A 21,318-nucleotide genomic window follows, 5' to 3' on the forward strand; every position below is an offset into this window, starting at 1 on the left:
TTCCACTCCCATCACGAGAATGTGCATATAAGACTCTGGATTTAATATGGGGCAGGAAGCCTCATGGCGCAGTGGTTAAACTGCAGCCAAGACTCTGCCCACACCTCTGAAAACAGAGAAAGAGATTCATGCCTCTGAGGACTTCATACAGGTATGTTTTGCAGGTGTTCTACATCCTGTAATATTTTCTGCGGGTTTCAGCAGAGAACGCCAAGTGCAGCTCATGGGATTGATTGAGGCATGGAATGGGGTGGGGGTGACCCCAGATTCTCAGGGGAGACCCCTGGCTAAAAACCCCTGCAGGGGGACCCTCCAGGGGTTGCAGGCGAGTCGACACGAAGACCGTGTGCTCTGTCGGTCTTGCTTAATGCCACATGCAGCAGCAGCTGCCACCCAACTTAAGAAAACTGTTTGCAGAATGTGAACTGATGGATCGGCAGGCATAGGCCGTTGAAATGTGTGCCTGAGAAGCCAGGCAGTGTGGCCTTATGGGCTATTTCTCTTCACGAAGGTTCATTTTTTCACGTTTATTGTGCCACTTAATGGCAAACATCCGCATTTTATCAAGACCTTCTAGACGGAAGGCGTACAGCTGATTCATCTCGGTGCTGGTGCGTCAGGGCAGGGCCGGCCTCGCATTCAAATGAACAAGCCCAGGCTTTAGTAGAGGCATAGTCCTGTGGGCCACCTGAGGGATTTGTGGGCCAGAGAGAAAGAAAAATGGGAAGTCGGGCTCTCTTTCTCTAGTCAGAAGGATCAGCATCCAGTAAGGACTCGGGATAGCAGAGAAGAGCGAACGATGCCATGTTACCGTCTGTCTCCATTCGCCGACTGAGGTCTGATCTCATAAAGCAAGGGCAGGGAAATAATGTTTAGCTTAAAATCTCAATTCCGTTTCAAATATGTTGGGGAGGGCATATTTTGGTTGTGGGTGGAGCCAAAACAACAGGGACTTGGCCAAGAATATCTGCATAAAGCTGTTTCGACCCATAATGAAACCGTCGGAGATATTACAGTAATTAATCTTTGAATGGCAAAGCTGGAAAGAGACCCTATGGATCACGGATCCAGTTCTTGTCAAGGAGGTCCACTGGGGAATCAAACTCCCAACCTCTGGCTCCACAGTCAGAGGCTTAAACCCCTGAGGTACCCACACATAGGTAAAGGTAAGGTAAAGGTTCCCCTTAACAATTTTTGTCCAGTCGTGTTCGACTCTAGGGGCGGTGCTCATACCCGTTTCCAAGCCATAGAGCCAGCGTTTTTGTTCGAAGACAATCTTCCGTGGTCACGTGGCCAGTGCAACTTAGACACGGAACGCTGTTACCTTCCCACCGAGGTGGTCCCTATTTATCTACTTGCATTTGCATGCTTTCAAACCGCTAGGTTGGCGGGAGCTGGGACAAGCAACGGGCGCTCACTCCGTCGCGTGGATTCGATCTTACGACTGCTTGGTCTTCTGACCCTGCAGCACAGGCTTCTGCGGTTTAGCCTGCAGTGCCACCACGTCCCACTGTACATCTAATATCAGCATGGGGGAAAAAAGATCTCTACAAAGGCTGGGGATTTGTAGGGGACCAGACTGAGGTGTCTGAGGAGCCTAGTCTGACCCCAGGACTGAAAGTTCCCCATTCTAGCTGTGAAGGCAAGAGGAGAAGGGGGACGACAGAGGATGAGATGGCTGGACAGGGTCACCGAAGCGACCAACATGACTTTGACCCATCTCCGGGAGGCAGTGGAAGATAGGAGGGCCTGGCGTGCTCTGGTCCATGGGGTCACGAAGAGTTGGACACAACGACTAAACAACAACAACAACTCTAGCTGTAGTGAGTTCTATACAGAGAAGAAAACTCAAGAATTTTTCTAGACCCTGTTCGGTTGCCCCCTGAGCTGGAGGTGTGGCAAAATAAGGGTTTGTGAATAGAACTTGATAATGTCCCTGTCCATCAGATCCGTTCGTTTTATAGTCAGGAGTAAAAAGTGGTCCTATGGTGATCTCACACTGATGAAATCCCCATCAGAGGATCTCTCCCTGACTGTTTTTCAATCTCCAGATTTCAGTGTCCTCTAAATTTTGGTGCCAGACGGCAAAGCTCTAGAAGTTCCACCATTAGCTACAGCAATTAAGAAACTGAAATAGTTAGAGGTTTTGCATATCTTGGTTCAATCATCAATCCAAACGGCGACGGCAGCCAAGAAATGAGAAGGAGACCAAGACTTGGAAGGGCAGCAATGAAGGAACGAGAAAGGATCATCAAATGTAAGGATGTGCCACCGGAGACCAAGACCAAGAATATCCACACTCTTGTACCTCTGATCACCTTGTATGGGTGTAAAAGCCAGGGAGTAAAGAAGGCTAGCAGGAGGAAATGATTTGTTTGAAATGTGATGCTGAAGGAGAGCTTTATGAATACCATGGACTGCCAGAAAGACGAACAAGGGGGTCTTAGACCAAAATCAAGCTTGAACGATCTCTGGAGGTCAAAATGTGGAAATGTAGATTCTCCTCCTTTGGGCGCATCATGAGAAGTCAAGATTCTCTGGAAAAGACCGTCATGCTGGGAAAGGTGGAAGGCAGCAGGAAATGAGGAAGACCAAATATGAAATGGACTGACACTCTAAAGGAAGCCACAGACTGGCATCTCCAAGAGCTGAGCAGGGCAGTTGAGGACTGCTTGAAGGAGGTTTCTTCCAGACCTGAGGTTTTCAAACTTTGTCAACTCCTGGCTCCCTTAACTTACTGGCCACTGTCCATGGTTCCCCAATACAGCATGGGACTGCTGTATCTGCAGGATTAATACTTGTGGTTTCACTTATTTGCTGCCTGGAAAAAAAAATTAAAAACAAAACCAAAAAAACCCAAAAACCCAAAAAACCAAAACAACAACACACACCCAGAAATACATGTTCCCCAAGGTGTATTACCAAGACTGACCACTAGATAGGACCTAGGCATCTTTCAGTCTCGAAAGACTATGGTAGTGTGCTCTGTATGGAGGGCTTGGAACAGCGCCTAGTGTGGCTGAGAAGGCCAATTCGAGAGTGACAGTCCCTTCCACACTGAAGACAAATCCAGTCTGTCCCCTGCCCGGCTCCCTGGTTTTGCTGCTTTTGTGACTTCCTCTTTGCCTTGGCCTGCTGGGCAAGGGTCTCTTCGAATTGGGAGAGGCCATGATGCACTGCCTGCCTCCAGGCTGAGCGCTCAGAGGTCAAGGTTTCCCATCTGTTGAGATCCATTCCTAAGGCCTTCAGATCCCGCTTGCAGAGATCATGGTATCACAGCTGTGGTCTCCCTCTGGGGCGATTTCCCTGCACTAATTTATCCATACAGGAGATAGGACCAGATATCATGATATAAACAGGTGGGTTAATGGAAACACACTTGTGGCCGGACTTCTACAAGGGAAGAAGCTTCTACTGAAATTGAGAAGCTGCCTTTTGGGGGGGGGATGCAGGAGGAAGGCTTTCTTGCAAACAGGAGGGCAGGAGCCCCAGTCCTTTGGCAAGACTGGGCCAGGATTCCCTCTCTCCACCATGCACGGAGACCAGAGAAATTGGAAGTAAGCGCTATATGATATGGGGGGGGGGGGAAGGGAGGGGAGAAGGATGAGAGGCTCCCATAGTTCCCCCAGGTGAGTTTCCTGGCTCCCCACAGTGTCAAGGTACACAGTTTGGGAACCACTCCTCTAGACGATGTTGAAATGGCAAAAAGCCTTGCTAGTCACAAGTAACGTTCCTGAATTCAGCTGGATGATGAGGGCTGGAACGGTGGCATTAGCCGTAGTGGCCAGGGGATTCTGGGATTTGTAATCCAAAAAGGTACATTTTTTCCAAGCTCTGCTGTCCATCAGCAGATCCACGAATGGGCTACGTTCCGGCAGGCTGAGATGTGGGGGATCCGAGGAGGGAAAACAGCACAGTCCGCAGCAGGAGATCCACAGCAAAAAGATTCTCGAGTTTATTTGCCGTCATCAATTTATTTGTGGAACTGTTTCAGCCCCTTGCTGTTAAAGGCACAGAAAGGAAGAAAGGGAAATCAACCCAAAGGTTGGCTGGCCCTCGACTTCTGCCGTCTTCCAGGACGAATGTCATTCGTCACGACTTCTATCGAAGCCTTTTGCTCTTCGGATCCTGCCCTCCGATTCCTTCTCCCTGCCTGGAGTCTGCTTTGAATGGGAGGAGGGGGTGTGGGGATTGAGGGGGCAGGAACCCCGGGAAGGAGCGCATGGTGAGCTATTTAGCAACACACTTCCCCTACCTAGCAGGATTAATTAGCTCACACTCCATATCACACTTTGAAGAAGAGAAGGTGGTAGGTAATATGTATTATTATCACGCCAGGGGATTGATTGCTGCCACCGCAGGCGCAGGTAACGACGCTGGATGGATTTTAATGACGAATCCAAAACTCTTTGCTGCCTGGAAGTGACTGTATGGTTCCATTTTTCCTTGCAAGGAGAGACAAATACACCTACGGTCCTAGCAGCCTGCACTGCCCCCAAAAACCCTCCCACTTGTCCTTCTCTCATCAAGCAAAGCCCTTCCTTTTCAGGCAGCCTTTTAAGCCGACGTAGAGGTTTAGGAAATGCTCAGGGTTAGAAACTGAGATATTTTAAAACTTGTATTTAATTCTGACCCACGATGAATTGCTTTTTAACCTACGCTTTTGTGTTACATTTTTAACTTGCTATCATTGTTGAAACTGAGGTGGTCCTACTTTGGGGTGATGGTTCGGTATTCTCCGGAAGAGGCCATCATGCTGGGGATGATGTAAAGCAGCAGGAAAAGAGGAAGACCAAATACAAAATGGATGGACTGCCTAAAGTCACCACATCTTGACCTTACAAGAGCGGGGCAGGGCTGTTGAGGACTGGACATTTTCCAGGTCGTTCATTCATGGGGTCTCCAGAAGTCATGGGCGACTTGACGACACATAACAACGACAACATTATTGTACAATTTTCATTGTTCTGAGCTGCCTATGGGGAGAAAAGTGGCATATAAATAAAATAAATAAAAAGCTACCTTTGGGAGGAAAACGGGGGGGAAGGGGGTGCTAAGTGGCTAAGGTCTCCCTTCATCTAAGTGGATGCTTCTTCCTTCAAGTATTATCATCACTGCTAAATTATTTCAGAGGAAGATCCATCTTCCATGAAAGCCCGATAAGAGCTTTATACCTCCTGGAGATTGTAGCATGACATCTAAACACCGAACCAATGCACATGGTGCCATAGAAGATACTTCCTGGCAGTAATGCCAGACGCTGTGGCATTCGGACGATCCCTTGAAGCCACATGGGCAAGGCAATTCATGTTGGCATGTGGAGTCAAGTCACTTCCAATTGATGGTAGCCCTACGGATTAATGATCATCGAAGGGTCATTAAAAAGCCCTGCTCAGTTCTTGCAAATGGAAGGCTGCTTATGCAGATCCAGTAACTTACTCTGACTCTAATTAGTCCCAGAGCAACCTGCTAGCCTAGCAACTCTGAGCTGCTCTAATAATGCTTCCCATCCCGGTGGCATCTTGTCAGGTTCTGATTTACAGGAATTGTACTTTTACAAGGAGTCGTGAAAGCGACAGAAATATCCATTACAAATTTTTTGACTGTGTGTAATTAAGCCTCTGTTAAGTTAGCAAAAATCGGTTGTTTACAGTTGAAGGTTAAATGTAAACATCTGAGAGAAGTAGGAAGACAGAAAGGTAGGAGATACACATAACAATGCAACACAACATACCACAACACACACACTGGATATCAACAACATAGGTACCAAATAGCATCAGCCAACATGTAGTCGCAGCACTGCAGATGAAGACAACATGGATTTTCCTCCATAGATTCAACTTGGCTTGGTTGGGTGAGTACTTATAGTAGTTTTTCATATTTATTGTTATAATATTCTTAAAGCAAACAGATTGCTCATAGCTATTATAATGCATTTGGAGGAAAGTGATGACAAACCTCAACAGCATCTTAAAAAGCAGAGACACCCCCTTGCTGACAAAGGTCTGCATAGTCAAAGCTATGGTTTTTCCAGTAGCGATGTATGGAAGTGAGAGCTGGACCATAAAGAAGGCTGACCGCCGAAGAATTGATGCCTTTGAATTGTGGTGCTGGAGGAGACTCTTGAGAGTCCCCTGGACTGCAAGGAGAACAAACCTATCCGTTCTGAAGGAAATCAACCCTGAGTGCTCACTGGAAGGACAGATCCTGAAGCTGAGGCTCCAATATTTTGGCCATCTCATGATGTTGGGAAAGTGTGAGGGCATGAGGAGAAGGGGACGACAGAGGACGAGATGGTTGGACAGTGTCACCGAAGCGACCAACATGAGTTTGACCCAACTCCGGGAGGCAGTGGAAGACAGGAGGGCCTGGCGTGCTCTGGTCCATGGGGTCACGAAGAGTCGGACACGACTAAACAACAACAATTATAATGCAGTGTTCCCTAACCTGAGGGTCATGACCCCTGAGAGGGTCACAAAGTATTTTGGGAGGGTCATGGGTCACCTTATATATGGTATAACTCTTCTTAAAAAATTTTTTTCTTGACTTTCCCGAGTGGGAATAGCAAAGTTAGTATGTATGTGTATGCATGAGAAACCGGTCTGCGGGTGGGGGGGAAGAAGGCTCTGCTTTCTGAGACAAGATGACTTTACTCTTTTAAAATGTGTTTTTATGCAAATGGGGTGGGTCAGGTCAAAGGTTACTTGGCTATTATAAAAGGCAACTGTGACTCAAAAAAATTAGGAACTACTGTTATAATGCTTTTTTTACTTTTTAATTCTGTATGTTCGAGCTGTATTCTCTGCTTTTTCATTCTGCCTTTTTAGGTAATACGCTTTTGCATTTTTAGAATGTAATTGAAACGTTATTTTTGAAATCTTCTTCTAGTTTTTATGCTCCTGTAGTTTTGGACTGAACTCTGACATAAGTGTTTGTCTGCATATTAAGTTTAGTCCTTGTGTGTTTTAAATATTAGTGCCTACAGGTTTTCTCATAGCTATAAGACTTTTGGATGTTTTCAACAACTCTGAAGTATTTTTGTGCTTATGGGACATAGAAGCATTGTAGATGAATAAAACTCGTAGAAATGGACAAGCTGATGTTGTCTGGAAGCAGTGCACCAAAGAAAGACTTACACCTTGATACGCAGAAGAATTTTGATATGATCGAAAATGGTTGTCTGGTTTCATTCTGGAATTAACCCTAAATGGGATAAATGCAAGCTTTGCATTTATCCCATTTAGGGTTAGAGAGAGAGAGAGAGAGAGAGAGAGAGAGAGAGAGAGAGAGAGATGGAAAAGCCCTCTCACAGACTGGTCCTGCCAGTTCTCACAACTGGTTTAACTCAGCTGTTCAGGTGGCTCCAGAGTAATGTTGGAAAGAAGATTTCTAAGAATTTCCTTTTTCCTCCTGCTTTTGGCTGTCTTGGTATTACAGCACACCCTGACAAGGAATTTTAAAAGTCCTGTGAGATCCTTTCCTTCAAGCTAAACAGCTCTCCTCACACTGACCTCAAGTTTTGTATAATTCACACACAGCATAACTGGTCTCCTTCAACCTTTTTCCCTTAAAGATGTTGCTCACAAGGGATAAAAAGAACCAACACATTCTTGTGAGGGCCCCATGAGTTTTCCTGGCACTCTTAAAACCATCCTTCTAACAGCAAGGATGATTTTTAATTTGCATTGTATTTTTGCACAAAACTTCCTGGCCATTTGCAGGGAAATCACAAGACCAGCTTTTCAGTTTCAAGGACTTCTAAGCCTTGAACCAGTGGTGCGTATGTTTTGCAGCATCAGTGCGCAGGCTTCGCTTTCCCAGGGTCAAGAATTTCTGCACAAACTCCGAGAACCTTGAGTGAAGATAAAGCAAGAGCCATGTTGTGGCAAGAGATGACGAGTCTCACAGGGCCCTCAAATTCCTTGACAAAACATTTTGCAGTGTTGAGACAACAGAACCTAACAAGGACGAGCCACTGCTGGGAGTCACCTTCACATCCCTGGCTTCAACATGAACCTCCCAGTTTTCAGAAGGTCTGCATAAGTGCCCTTGTTTTTAGTACCAATTCCTTGAAAGGTGAGAAAGAGGGTGGCTGGAGATCAGACCTTTCCTAAGCCAGTGCCCCATTCCTGGAAGACCCCCTAAAAGCATTCGGTTCATATCTACTTTACCATCTTTTAAGCCCTAGGCGAAGACCCTTATTTTCTTCTTCTGCCATCTGCAATGAAACATTTATTTTATTTGTGCTTTTTTTGCTGACCTTTTCAAATTGCCCTTATGGTTGTTTTGTGGTTTTTTTTAAAAAATCCTGATTTGAAGGCGGTATTTTGATCAGAGCTCTTGAATGGGAGAATGGCTGCTGGTAGGATTCCAAAAGATCTCTTGTATGGAGAATTAGTGCAGGGAAATGGCCCCCGAGGGAGACCACAGCTGCGATACAAGGACATCTGCAAGAGGGATCTGAAGGCCTTAGGAATGGTCCTCAACAGATAGGAAACCCTGACCTCTGAGCATTCAGCCTGGAGGCAGGCAGTGTATTACAGCCTCTCCCAATTTGAAGAGACCCTTGTCCAGCAGGCCGAGGCAAAGAGGCAGTCCTGAAACCAGCAAAACCAGGGAGCTGGACAGGGGATAGGCTGTATTTGTCTTCAGTGTGGAAGGGATGGTCACTCTCGAATTGGCCCCTTCAGCCACACTAGACGCTGTTCCATGTCCTCCATATAGAGCACGATACCATAGTCTCTTGAAACTGAAGGATGTCTAATCTAATCTAAGTGATACATTTTTTGCTGTGTGAGAGGGAGATTATGCAAATTGATGTAATCTTGATATAGAATACAGACCTTTCTTAGAAGCATGTTGGTGGTTTGAGGGGGGGTCTTTATTCATTAGGTTTGTGGCCTTTGGTGTTGCTTTCCCCAGGGCGCAGGATGTCATTTAAAAAAGGAGGTTACTGGGTTACTCATTATTTCTCAGCAGTCAAGTTACTGCTGCTCTGAAAGCACTAGGACAATGTCGTGTTGATTTTTAACACATTCTATTGTCAATGTTACCAAGTTAGAAAAATACAAAGAAATACTGGTGGTCCGTTCTGATGTTGTACTGTGGGTTTTGCCAGTCTCCCCGCTGGTTGCCCTGCAGGATGAATGACCTTTCCAGGGAGGCAGACACAAACTTTCGCTACTCCCAGATCTCTCCGCGGCTTTTGATACCACCGTCTCTTCCTGGACAGGCTCTCTGAGGTTGGGCTTCGGGGCTTAGCACTGAGCTGACCTCCCATCCTTCCTTGAGGACTGTGTCCTCAGAATTCAGCTAAGGTGGGGGGAAGAGGCCTTGGACCTTTCAGTGTGGGGTTCCTCAGGGATTGGCACGAGGAATGGACCTCAATACATGGGAAACCTTGACATCTGAGCATTCAGCCTGGAGGCAGGTGGTGCATCATGGCCTCTCCCAATTTGAAGAGACCCTTGTCCAGCAGGCCAAGTCAAAGAGGCCATCCCAAAACCAATCTCAGATTGTTAAGCCTGCACAGGCCCGTTATTGGCAATACCGATAGGGAAAACACCCAGATAGTAAACAAACTCCAATTTGATGAAAAATGGGGATTAGATCGGAAGAAGGAATGAAAGTGCCAGGGATTCTTTACCTATGAATGACCCAGGCTTTGAAGTCCTCTCCAAAAGAATCCCAGATTTTAGGAAGAAAAAAGCCACTTACCCCCTCCATCCCCAACAAGAATGGCATCTACATAGTTGCTTGGCATGTGTTAATTGTATTTTGCATTTACAGGAAGTTAGCAAGCAGATGGGACGCAGTTAAATAAAAATATCAAGCTTTCAGCATTATTACTAGCAAGTCCAAAGGTCACAGATGGGTAACACATCGCAAGAAGGACGAGAATTATTTGGCATGTCACACTTCCAGGAAGGCATGGGGCTCGAGGAGAGAGAGAATTCTTAATCATTGTTCTAAAAACCAATAATTTCCCCAGACTAATTCTGCGTTCATTTTCTAGAGAGCCACCCTTTCGGAGGGTGGCTACTTTGGGGGCCCCATCTCAGCTTGGTACGTAAAGATTCTCCGGCCAGTCCTGGTTTTATCTTTCAGGCCATTGTGAAAAGGGGGGGGGGACTAAAAGTGCATCAAAAACTTCTTTAATCTTTCAAAATGATATTCTGAACTGAGGTGCTCACAGGCTATTGAGCAGTAATGGAATCTGGAGGGAACCAAAAGGGGAACATGTTGAGGGAAACGATAGTTCGTAACAGATCGTAAAACTGGCAAAAGGCCCATAATCGGAAACATCGTGTTTAATGCCAGAGAAAATGGACTGCAGGGTTTTAATGACCCTGGCCCGAGATGGGGTAGGTGACAGAGATAAAATCTGGAATCAATGAGGCCTTGTCTTATTAACTCCTCCGACAAGAACAAACAAGGGCAAATGATTTCAAAACCACCATGTGATGGTGGTAGGAGAAAAACAGCACGGTGGACCAAATCCAGCTGCTGGACCTGACCAGAGTAAGCCTGTTGAATCAACTGCTGACGCCAATCCCACTGACACCCAAATCAAGAAATGTGTGGACCCCCTTGACTCAGTGGGTCTTCTCTAGGTGGGGCTACTGATGACATTCAGACCCATGAATGAAAACAGTACAGGCGGATTGATGGGGCAGCTCTACCGTTAGGGTAAATGAAGGAACTACCTCAGGCTGCAAATGCTGGGGCAAAATAGTAACAGCTCCCTGTCTCTTCCTTCTATGTCCCCCGCTTGTCTAACCTTGAAGGAGAGAGTTGTGTGTTGCACGTAGCTGGTTGTGGGCCCTTCAGACTAGCTGAGCTGCCCTCGGGATGATGGTGTGCCCTCTCCTGTTGTGTTGAAATAAGATGCAGCTCCCATGGTGAAGGGAGACGGGTGCCATCTTGCCCTTGACCTCAGGCAGCAAAATCTCTGGGGAGGGCATGTCTCTTCTCAGGGCTCTCCCTCCTTTTGCAGTCTTATCTTGGAGAAAAAAAGGAGACCCATCTTCTAAGAAGGTCAAGATGCAGACCATAGCACAGCATCTTCTAAGAAGGTCAAGATGCAGGCCATAACACACCATCTTCTAAGAAGGTCAAGATGCAGACCATAACACACTATCTTCTAAGAAGGTCAAGATTCAGGCCATAAGACACCATCTTCTAAGAAGGTCAAGATGCAGGCCATAACACACTATCTTCTAAGAAGGCCAAGATTCAGGCCATAACACATCATCTTCTAAGACCAAGATGCAGACCATAACACAGCATCTTCTAAGAAGGCCAAGGTGCAGACCATAGCACAGCATCTTCTAAGAAGGTCAAGATGCAGACCATAACACAGCATCTTCTAAGAAGGCCAAGATTCAGACCATAAGACACCATCTTCTAAGAAGGTCAAGATGCAGGCCATAACACACTATCTTCTAAGAAGGCCAAGATTCAGGCCATAACACATCATCTTCTAAGAATACCAAGATGCAGACCATAACACAGCATCTTCTAAGAAGGCCAAGGTGCAGACCATAGCACAGGATCTTCTAAGAAGGTCAAGATGCAGACCATAACACAGCATCTTCTAAGAAGGCCAAGATTCAGGCCATAAGACACCATCTTCTAAGAAGGTCAAGATGCAGGCCATAACACACTATCATCTAAGAAGGTCAAGATTCAGGCCATAAGACACCATCTTCTAAGAAGGTCAAGATGCAGACCATAACACACTATCTTCTAAGAAGGTCAAGATGCAGGCCATAACACACCATCTTCTAAGAAGGTCAGGATGCAGACCATAACACACTATCTTCTAAGAAGGTCAAGATGCAGGCCATAACACACTATCTTCTAAGAAGGTCAAGATTCGGGCCATAAGACACCATCTTCTAAGAAGGCCAAGATTCAGGCCATAACACATCATCTTCTAAGAAGACCAAGATGCAGACCATAACACAGCATCTTCTAAGAAGGCCAAGGTGCAGACCATAGCACAGCATCTTCTAAGAAGGTCAAGATGCAGACCATAACACACTATCTTCTAAGAAGGTCAAGATGCAGGCCATAACACACCATCTTCTAAGAAGGTCAAGATGCAGACCATAACACACTATCTTCTAAGAAGGTCAAGATGCAGACCATAACACACTATCTTCTAAGAAGGTCAAGATTCAGGCCATACGACACCATCTTCTAAGAAGGCCAAGATTCAGGCCATAACACATCATCTTCTAAGAAGACCAAGATGCAGACCATAACACAGCATCTTCTAAGAAGGCCAAGGTGCAGACCATAGCACAGCATCTTCTAAGAAGGTCAAGATGCAGACCATAACACACTATCTTCTAAGAAGGTCAAGATGCAGACCATAACACACTATCTTCTAAGAAGGTCAAGATGCAGACCATAACACACTATCTTCTAAGAAGGTCAAGATTCAGGCCATACGACACCATCTTCTAAGAAGGTCAAGATGCAGGCCATAACACACTATCATCTAAGAAGATCAAGATTCAGGCCATAAGACATCATCTTCTAAGAAGGTCAAGATGCAGACCATAACACACTATCTTCTAAGAAGGTCAAGATGCAGGCCATAACACACCATCTTCTAAGAAGGTCAGGATGCAGACCATAACACACTATCTTCTAAGAAGGTCAAGATGCAGGCCATAACACACTATCTTCTAAGAAGGTCAAGATTCAGGCCATAAGACACTATCTTCTAAGAAGGCCAAGATTCAGGCCATAACACATCATCTTCTAAGAAGACCAAGATGCAGACCATAACACAGCATCTTCTAAGAAGGCCAAGGTGCAGACCATAGCACAGCATCTTCTAAGAAGGTCAAGATGCAGACCATAACACACTATCTTCTAAGAAGGTCAAGATGCAGGCCATAACACACCATCTTCTAAGAAGGTCAAGATGCAGACCATAACACACTATCTTCTAAGATGGTCAAGATGCAGACCATAACACACTATCTTCTAAGAAGGTCAAGATTCAGGCCATAAGACACCATCTTCTAAGAAGGCCAAGATTCAGGCCATAACACATCATCTTCTAAGAAGACCAAGATGCAGACCATAACACAGCATCTTCTAAGAAGGCCAAGGTGCAGACCATAGCACAGCATCTTCTAAGAAGGTCAAGATGCAGACCATAACACAGCCTCTTCTAAGAAGGCCAAGATTCAGGCCATAAGACACCATCTTCTAAGAAGGTCAAGATGCAGGCCATAACACACTATCTTCTAAGAAGGCCAAGATTCAGGCCATAACACATCATCTTCTAAGAAGACCAAGATGCAGACCATAACACAGCATCTTCTAAGAAGGCCAAGGTGCAGACCATAGCACAGCATCTTCTAAGAAGGTCAAGATGCAGACCATAACACAGCATCTTCTAAGAAGGCCAAGATTCAGGCCATAAGACACCATCTTCTAAGAAGGTCAAGATGCAGGCCATAACACACTATCATCTAAGAAGGTCAAGATTCAGGCCATAAGACACCATCTTCTAAGAAGGTCAAGATGCAGGCCATAACACACCATCTTCTAAGAAGGTCAAGATGCAGACCATAACACACTATCTTCTAAGAAGGTCAAGATGCAGACCATAACACACTATCTTCTAAGAAGGTCAAGATTCAGGCCATACGACACCATCTTCTAAGAAGGTCAAGATGCAGGCCATAACACACTATCATCTAAGAAGATCAAGATTCAGGCCATAAGACATCATCTTCTAAGAAGGTCAAGATGCAGACCATAACACACTATCTTCTAAGAAGGTCAAGATGCAGGCCATAACACACCATCTTCTAAGAAGGTCAGGATGCAGACCATAACACACTATCTTCTAAGAAGGTCAAGATGCAGGCCATAACACACTATCTTCTAAGAAGGTCAAGATTCAGGCCATAAGACACTATCTTCTAAGAAGGCCAAGATTCAGGCCATAACACATCATCTTCTAAGAAGACCAAGATGCAGACCATAACACAGCATCTTCTAAGAAGGCCAAGGTGCAGACCATAGCACAGCATCTTCTAAGAAGGTCAAGATGCAGACCATAACACAGCCTCTTCTAAGAAGGCCAAGATTCAGGCCATAAGACACCATCTTCTAAGAAGGTCAAGATGCAGGCCATAACACACTATCTTCTAAGAAGGCCAAGATTCAGGCCATAACACATCATCTTCTAAGAAGACCAAGATGCAGACCATAACACAGCATCTTCTAAGAAGGCCAAGGTGCAGACCATAGCACAGCATCTTCTAAGAAGGTCAAGATGCAGACCATAACACAGCATCTTCTAAGAAGGCCAAGATTCAGGCCATAAGACACCATCTTCTAAGAAGGTCAAGATGCAGGCCATAACACACTATCATCTAAGAAGGTCAAGATTCAGGCCATAAGACACCATCTTCTAAGAAGGTCAAGATGCAGACCATAACACACTATCTTCTAAGAAGGTCAAGATGCAGGCCATAACACACCATCTTCTAAGAAGGTCAGGATGCAGACCATAACACACTATCTTCTAAGAAGGTCAAGATGCAGGCCATAACACACTATCTTCTAAGAAGGTCAAGATTCAGGCCATAAGACACTATCTTCTAAGAAGGCCAAGATTCAGGCCATAACACATCATCTTCTAAGAAGACCAAGATGCAGACCATAACACAGCATCTTCTAAGAAGGCCAAGGTGCAGACCATAGCACAGCATCTTCTAAGAAGGTCAAGATGCAGACCATAACACACTATCTTCTAAGAAGGTCAAGATGCAGGCCATAACACACCATCTTCTAAGAAGGTCAAGATGCAGACCATAAGACACTATCTTCTAAGATGGTCAAGATGCAGACCATAACACACTATCTTCTAAGAAGGTCAAGATTCAGGCCATAAGACACCATCTTCTAAGAAGGCCAAGATTCAGGCCATAACACATCATCTTCTAAGAAGACCAAGATGCAGACCATAACACAGCATCTTCTAAGAAGGCCAAGGTGCAGACCATAGCACAGCATCTTCTAAGAAGGTCAAGATGCAGACCATAACACACTATCTTCTAAGAAGGCCAAGATTCAGGCCATAAGACACCATCTTCTAAGAAGGTCAAGATGAAGGCCATAACACACTATCTTCTAAGAAGGCCAAGATTCAGGCCATAACACATCATCTTCTAAGAAGACCAAGATGCAGACCATAACACAGCATCTTCTAAGAAGGCCAAGGTGCAGACCATAGCACAGCATCTTCTAAGAAGGTCAAGATGCAGACCATAACACAGCATCTTCTAAGAAGGCCAAGATTCAGGCCATAAGACACCATCTTCTAAGAAGGTCAAGATGCAGGCCATAACACACTATCATCTAAGAAGGTCAAGATTCAGGCCATAAGACACCATCTTCTAAGAAGGTCAAGATGCAGACCATAACACACTATCTTCTAAGAAGGTCAAGATGCAGGCCATAACACACCATCTTCTAAGAAGGTCAGGATGCAGACCATAACACACTATCTTCTAAGAAGGTCAAGATGCAGGCCATAACACACTATCTTCTAAGAAGGTCAAGATTCAGGCCATAAGACACTATCTTCTAAGAAGGCCAAGATTCAGGCCATAACACATCATCTTCTAAGAAGACCAAGATGCAGACCATAACACAGCATCTTCTAAGAAGGCCAAGGTGCAGACCATAGCACAGCATCTTCTAAGAAGGTCAAGATGCAGACCATAACACACTATCTTCTAAGAAGGTCAAGATGCAGGCCATAACACACCATCTTCTAAGAAGGTCAAGATGCAGACCATAAGACACTATCTTCTAAGATGGTCAAGATGCAGACCATAACACACTATCTTCTAAGAAGGTCAAGATTCAGGCCATAAGACACCATCTTCTAAGAAGGCCAAGATTCAGGCCATAACACATCATCTTCTAAGAAGACCAAGATGCAGACCATAACACAGCATCTTCTAAGAAGGCCAAGGTGCAGACCATAGCACAGCATCTTCTAAGAAGGTCAAGATGCAGACCATAACACACTATCTTCTAAGAAGGTCAAGATGCAGGCCATAACACACCATCTTCTAAGAAGGTCAAGATGCAGAGCATAACACACCATCTTCTAAGAAGGTCAAGATTCAGGCCATAAGACACCATCTTCTAAGAAGGTCAAGATGCAGGCCATAACACACTATCTTCTAAGAAGGTCAAGATGCAGACCATAACACACTATCTTCTAAGAAGGCCAAGATTCAGGCCATAACACATCATCTTCTAAGAAGGCCAAGGTGCAGACCATAGCACAGCATCTTCTAAGAAGGCCAAGATTCAGGCCATAAGACACCATCTTCTAAGAAGGCCAAGATGCAGACCATACCACAGCATCTTCTAAGTAGGCCAAGATGCAGAGCATAACACACCATCTTCTAAGAAGGCCAAGATTCAGGCCATAAGACACCATCTTCTAAGAAGTCCAAGATGCAGACCATACCACAGCATCTTCTAAGAAGGCCAAGATGCACGCCAGTGGTGTTATAATGGTGGGAGTTTCCTTTTGATATGAGACATGGGTGGGTGGTTGTGTACAAAGGGAAAGAGAAGCAACAGATTCCCAGATGCTCTGCAATATGGATGACCAGGCCGGGACATAAGTTCCCTGGGATAGAGGCTCTTGAACATGACCCAAAAGAGAGAGGCTCTGGACATGGCTATCCGATGAAGCCAGTTCTGCACACTGGGCCATGCTGGACCAGGAACTAGGATGGGTGGTGGCAGTGCCTCTTTGCATGAGCCGTCTGTGACACCAAGCGTCTCCCTTTATTTGCTGATTTATTCTCAGATGACCAACTCCTGTGGCTACAAACAGAACAAACCACCCAAAGACCAGAGAAGGCACATGGGTTACTTGAGCTGGCTGGATAGCTCCATGGTTTAGGTCTCTGGGTGCGGAGCCAAAGGTTGGGGGTTCGATTCCCCCACTGGGCCTCTCGGGAGAAGAGCCAGCCTAGGTGGCCTTGGGACAGCTGCACACAGTCCCAGAGCACCCCTAGAGGAAGCGAATGGTAATGCACTTCTGAATATCCTCTGCCAGAGAAACCCTGAAAAAGTGTTGCCATGGCAGAATTGATTTGATGGCATGAGATTATTATTACAGTGATCAGAAATCTGAACTTATCAGAGCTCTGATCAAAATACTGCCTTCAAATCAGGATTTTTTTAAAAAACCACAAAACAATCATAAGGGCAATTTGAAAAGGTCAGCAAAAAAAGCACGAAAAAAATAAATGTTTCATTGCAGATGGCAGAAGAAGAAAATAAGGGTCTTCGCCTAGGGCTTAAAAGATGGGATTTTGTTTGCTTTAATAACTCCTTTGTCTAGCCAATGGCCACCATCACTGGAAAAAGTTTAGATTGCAAGTGTTTGGGTGAAAGCCAACTACATTATTATTTAAAGCACAATGCTGGATTTTGCTCTTGTTCGATCACTGGTTCCAATCCATCTTTTTCCTTGTTTTCCTGCCTTTGCCTTGCCAACATTATAATGAACAGGTCTTAGGTCTCACAAACAAACAACTCTCCCCCACCAACAAAAAAAATAATATTCTAATCGTTTTTTAAAAAATCAATGAAACAAATTCTCAAACGTATTTGAAAATGCTTGAGTAAATTTCATTTTTGCCCTCAATTCACCTGGCTTGCTAAGATTCTTCCAGGGTAGCCAGAGGTATTCTGCCCTCCTTCTTCACCACTCCCCTTCCCACTTGATCTTCTTCAAATCCTGAATGGCTCAGAAATTAGAAAAGAAAAAGGCCCCCAGTGTGTCAATGGCAGATGAAGCTCATGATGGGAAGCAGCCCAGCAGAAATCCAGTGTGTGCATCTTCTACCGGAATGATTTTCCTCCCCGCCTTAACATCTCATTTAAAAAAAAAATAAGAATAATGTTTTGAATTAGTATTCATTGTCAGGGAGCCACGAAATGATGGGAGGCCCCCAGCTTCCTGCCTGTCTGGAGAGCGACATGGCTTGTGAAGGAGAAGGAAAAACAAGTTTGCAAATTAAATTAAAACCTTTCAGCCGAGTCCTTTCTTGAGGACGAAGACACAGCTGAGTGGCAGGGAGGGAGGGGGCAACCGGAATCAGGTTTTTATCCAGAAAGAGCTTCCGTGTACAACGTCAGAGAAGATGCCAAGGGGGGCTAGTAAGCCAGCACCTACGTTTCAAGAAGAATTGTGTTTCTCCGGTTCCTACCAAGAGTTGGTGAGAAGTGAACCTGGGAACGCCCGCATACAGCCCTCTCAATGTGCAGCCTGACATCCCCTGGTGTTCCCTTACCCCTGGCACTGTAGCTTCTGAAATCAGACAAGCCCGGGTTTTCTCATGACTACAAACAGAACAAACCACCCAAAGACCAGAGAAGGCACATGGGTTACTTGAGCTGGCTGGACAGCTCCATGGTTTAGGTCTCTGGGTGCGGAGCCAAAGGTTGGGGGTTCGATTCCCCCACTGGGCCTCTCGGGAGAAGAGCCAGCCTAGGTGGCCTTGGGACAGCTGCACACACTCCCAGGGCGCCCCCCCCCCCAGAAGAACAGGAGGGCAACAAGGAGGATCAGGGGGCTGGAAACCAAGCCTTATGAGGAAAGGCTGAAAGAACTGGGCATGTTTAGCCTTGAGAAAAGAAAGCTGAGGGGTGATATGATACCACTTTTCAAAGACTTGAAAGGCTGTCCTACAGAGGAGGGGCAGGATCTGTTCTTGATCATCCCAGAGTGCAGGACACACAACAATGGGCTCAAGTTAAAAGAAACCAGATTTTGGTTGAATATCAGGAAAAAACTTCCTAACTGTCAGAGCAGTACGACAGTGGAACCAGTTACCTCAGGAGTGGATGAGCACTCCAACACTGGAGGCATTCAAGAAAAACTCGGATTATCACCCAGCAGATATGCTTTAATTGTGTTCCTGCCCTGAGCAGGGGGTTGGACTGGATGGCCTCGTAGGCTCCTTCCAACTTGAGGGGAAGAATTGTGTTCTGGTACAGAAGGAAAACCAGAAAAACTATGACCCAGAGCACTGAATATGCCACATCGTTTACAACCACACTAAAAGGTGTTCTGTGAGGACTCACACACTGACGAGAAAGAATGTATCGCAAGGAAGGCAGGAGCTTTGCAGAGCGCATGATGCTTCCTGCAGCCTGTGGGATGAAGAGAGGAGGGCCAGGGCTACACACACACACACACACACACACACACACACACACACACACACACACACACACACACACACACACACACACACACACACCGTTCCCGTCATCTCCTTCCACCGCCCACAGCCACCGGACTCTTACTCACTGAAGTGTTCTGGCACTGGACGCTGGAGCTGTTGAACCGCAAGGCCGGCACCCTCTTCTCGTTGCCCTGGATGTTGATGATGCACTCGTACCCTCGCTGGCCCGACTGTGGCTGGGGCAAGTTCTTGGCCTTCAGCGTGATGGGCTTGATCACCTCCACGGGCACCAAGATCTTGTTGACTTGAAGCAGCTGGGGGCAGTCCTGCAGAAAAGGGCAGTGGGTGATGGGATACGGGGTGGGGGGAAGAAAGACACCATCCTGTCCCGTTAATGAATACTGAGGCCCAAAGGAGTCACAGGTTGCTCAGCTGAGATGTTCAAAAGCCGCCCCTGCTCTGGAGTCTCGTGGTGCCATGGTTAAACTGCTGTAGTGCAGTCAAGACTCTGCTGATGGCCGAAGTTCGATCCCAATGGGCTCAGGTAGGCAATGTGTGGCCTGCCACGAGGACTGGTGATCGCTACACACAAAAGACCAGCTGCACACAAAAGACCATCAATCACAGTGACAGATAATCTCTCCTCCTTGTCACAACAATACAATCACAACAAAACCACTCTGATCACCCTAATCACCCATCTCCTGAAAAGGACAAAAGCTGATCCCACAGCTATAAATACTCAACTCCCAAGCCAACTACACCAGAGCACAGAGTGCTACTCCAGTCCTCTGAAGATGCCGGCCACAGAGACTGGTGAAACGATAGGAAGAACAACCTTCAGAACACGGCCAAAGAGCCCGAAAACCCCACAACCATCACCCAGAGATTGCTTTAAGCACTATGAGGTGTTATCTAAGCAACATGTTTTCCTGTCCTTTGCTCTGTTGTCCAGTTGCTTTGTCTCAAAAGGCAGCCAGAAGTTACACTTTGTGCTCTTCTCCATGCCTCCCTCCAGGTGGCATGGGATCACGCCCTGTGCTACTCCAAAATGTGCTTCCCACATTGGGAATGTTAGAAGATTTTGAATGATTATACAAAGCACCTCCAAATCGATAGTCACGGATTTCTTGACCCACTCAATTCTCTCCCACCCAGATGGGACCTCTGGTCTCTGAGATACATTTTGTTCTAAAATCCACATAGATCCAAATGCACAAGGCTGGCAATTTGATGATTTTGTCACATAAAGACAAAATGATAAGCATCGCAAGGTCAACTTGTTCATGTTTTACAGGAAAAAAAAATGTTTGAAAAGAGATGGGAAAAAAATGGTCCGAACAAATTAATTACTTTTTGCTACTAGGATACTTTCAGTAAAAATAAAAATAAAAATTGTCCTGGAGCGTTTTCCAGTGAATTGTGATGCCAGGAAGTACAACTGTTGTTCTCTGATTGTGTTTGTGTGTGTGTGAATCCTGGAATTCACACTGGGTTCAGGAAATAAAAGTCACATCAAAATGATCCTAACTTTACTGTTAACCTTCAGCACACTGGGAATCCAGTGTAGATATGGTCTAGAGGGGCGGGGTAAAAATCTAATAAACAAACAAACAAATCAATCAATCAGTCCTATGGGTTCAGAACGATACCGCAGAACTCATGTAGTATAAGGTGCATTTTTTTTAAAAAAAATTGACTTGGAAGATGGCTGTTGTGGGTTTTTCGGGCTCTTCGAAGAGCCCCAAAAAATATTCTGTTCCCTTTGTGTCTCTTTTTCCAGCTTCCAAGATCACAGCTTGGCAAGTTATTTTTAAAAGTAATTAGTTGTTGTCATTGTTCCAAGTCCCCACCCCAGGAAAGCAGAGCCAGATGAAATGGGCTACATCCACAGATTCCTATCTAGGACAACAGGATTACATAAGGACCAAAGATTCTGGCCTATATCCTACTGCTGGTCCCCATTAGAATAAAACCAATGAACTCCACAGGATCTACACAAATGTTGACTTGCCATTTAGCAATTGATTCAGTGGGTCTACTCTCCAAT

At 45.5% G+C, this 21,318-nt stretch overlaps 1 protein-coding gene across 1 annotated transcript in view; it reads right to left on the reverse strand.

The window, feature by feature from the left end:
• The window catches only part of PLXNA4 (plexin A4), a 635,072-nt gene that overhangs the window by 121,454 nt on the left and 492,300 nt on the right, over positions 1 to 21,318 (reverse strand). The window contains exon 10 of the mRNA XM_073002484.2: positions 19,394 to 19,594. Within this exon, the coding sequence (XP_072858585.2) occupies positions 19,394 to 19,594 (201 nt within the window). The remainder of the gene's footprint in view (positions 1 to 19,393; positions 19,595 to 21,318) is intronic.

Source organism: Pogona vitticeps, chromosome 5, assembly GCF_051106095.1.
Source record: "Pogona vitticeps strain Pit_001003342236 chromosome 5, PviZW2.1, whole genome shotgun sequence".
NCBI lineage: Eukaryota > Metazoa > Chordata > Lepidosauria > Squamata > Agamidae > Pogona > Pogona vitticeps.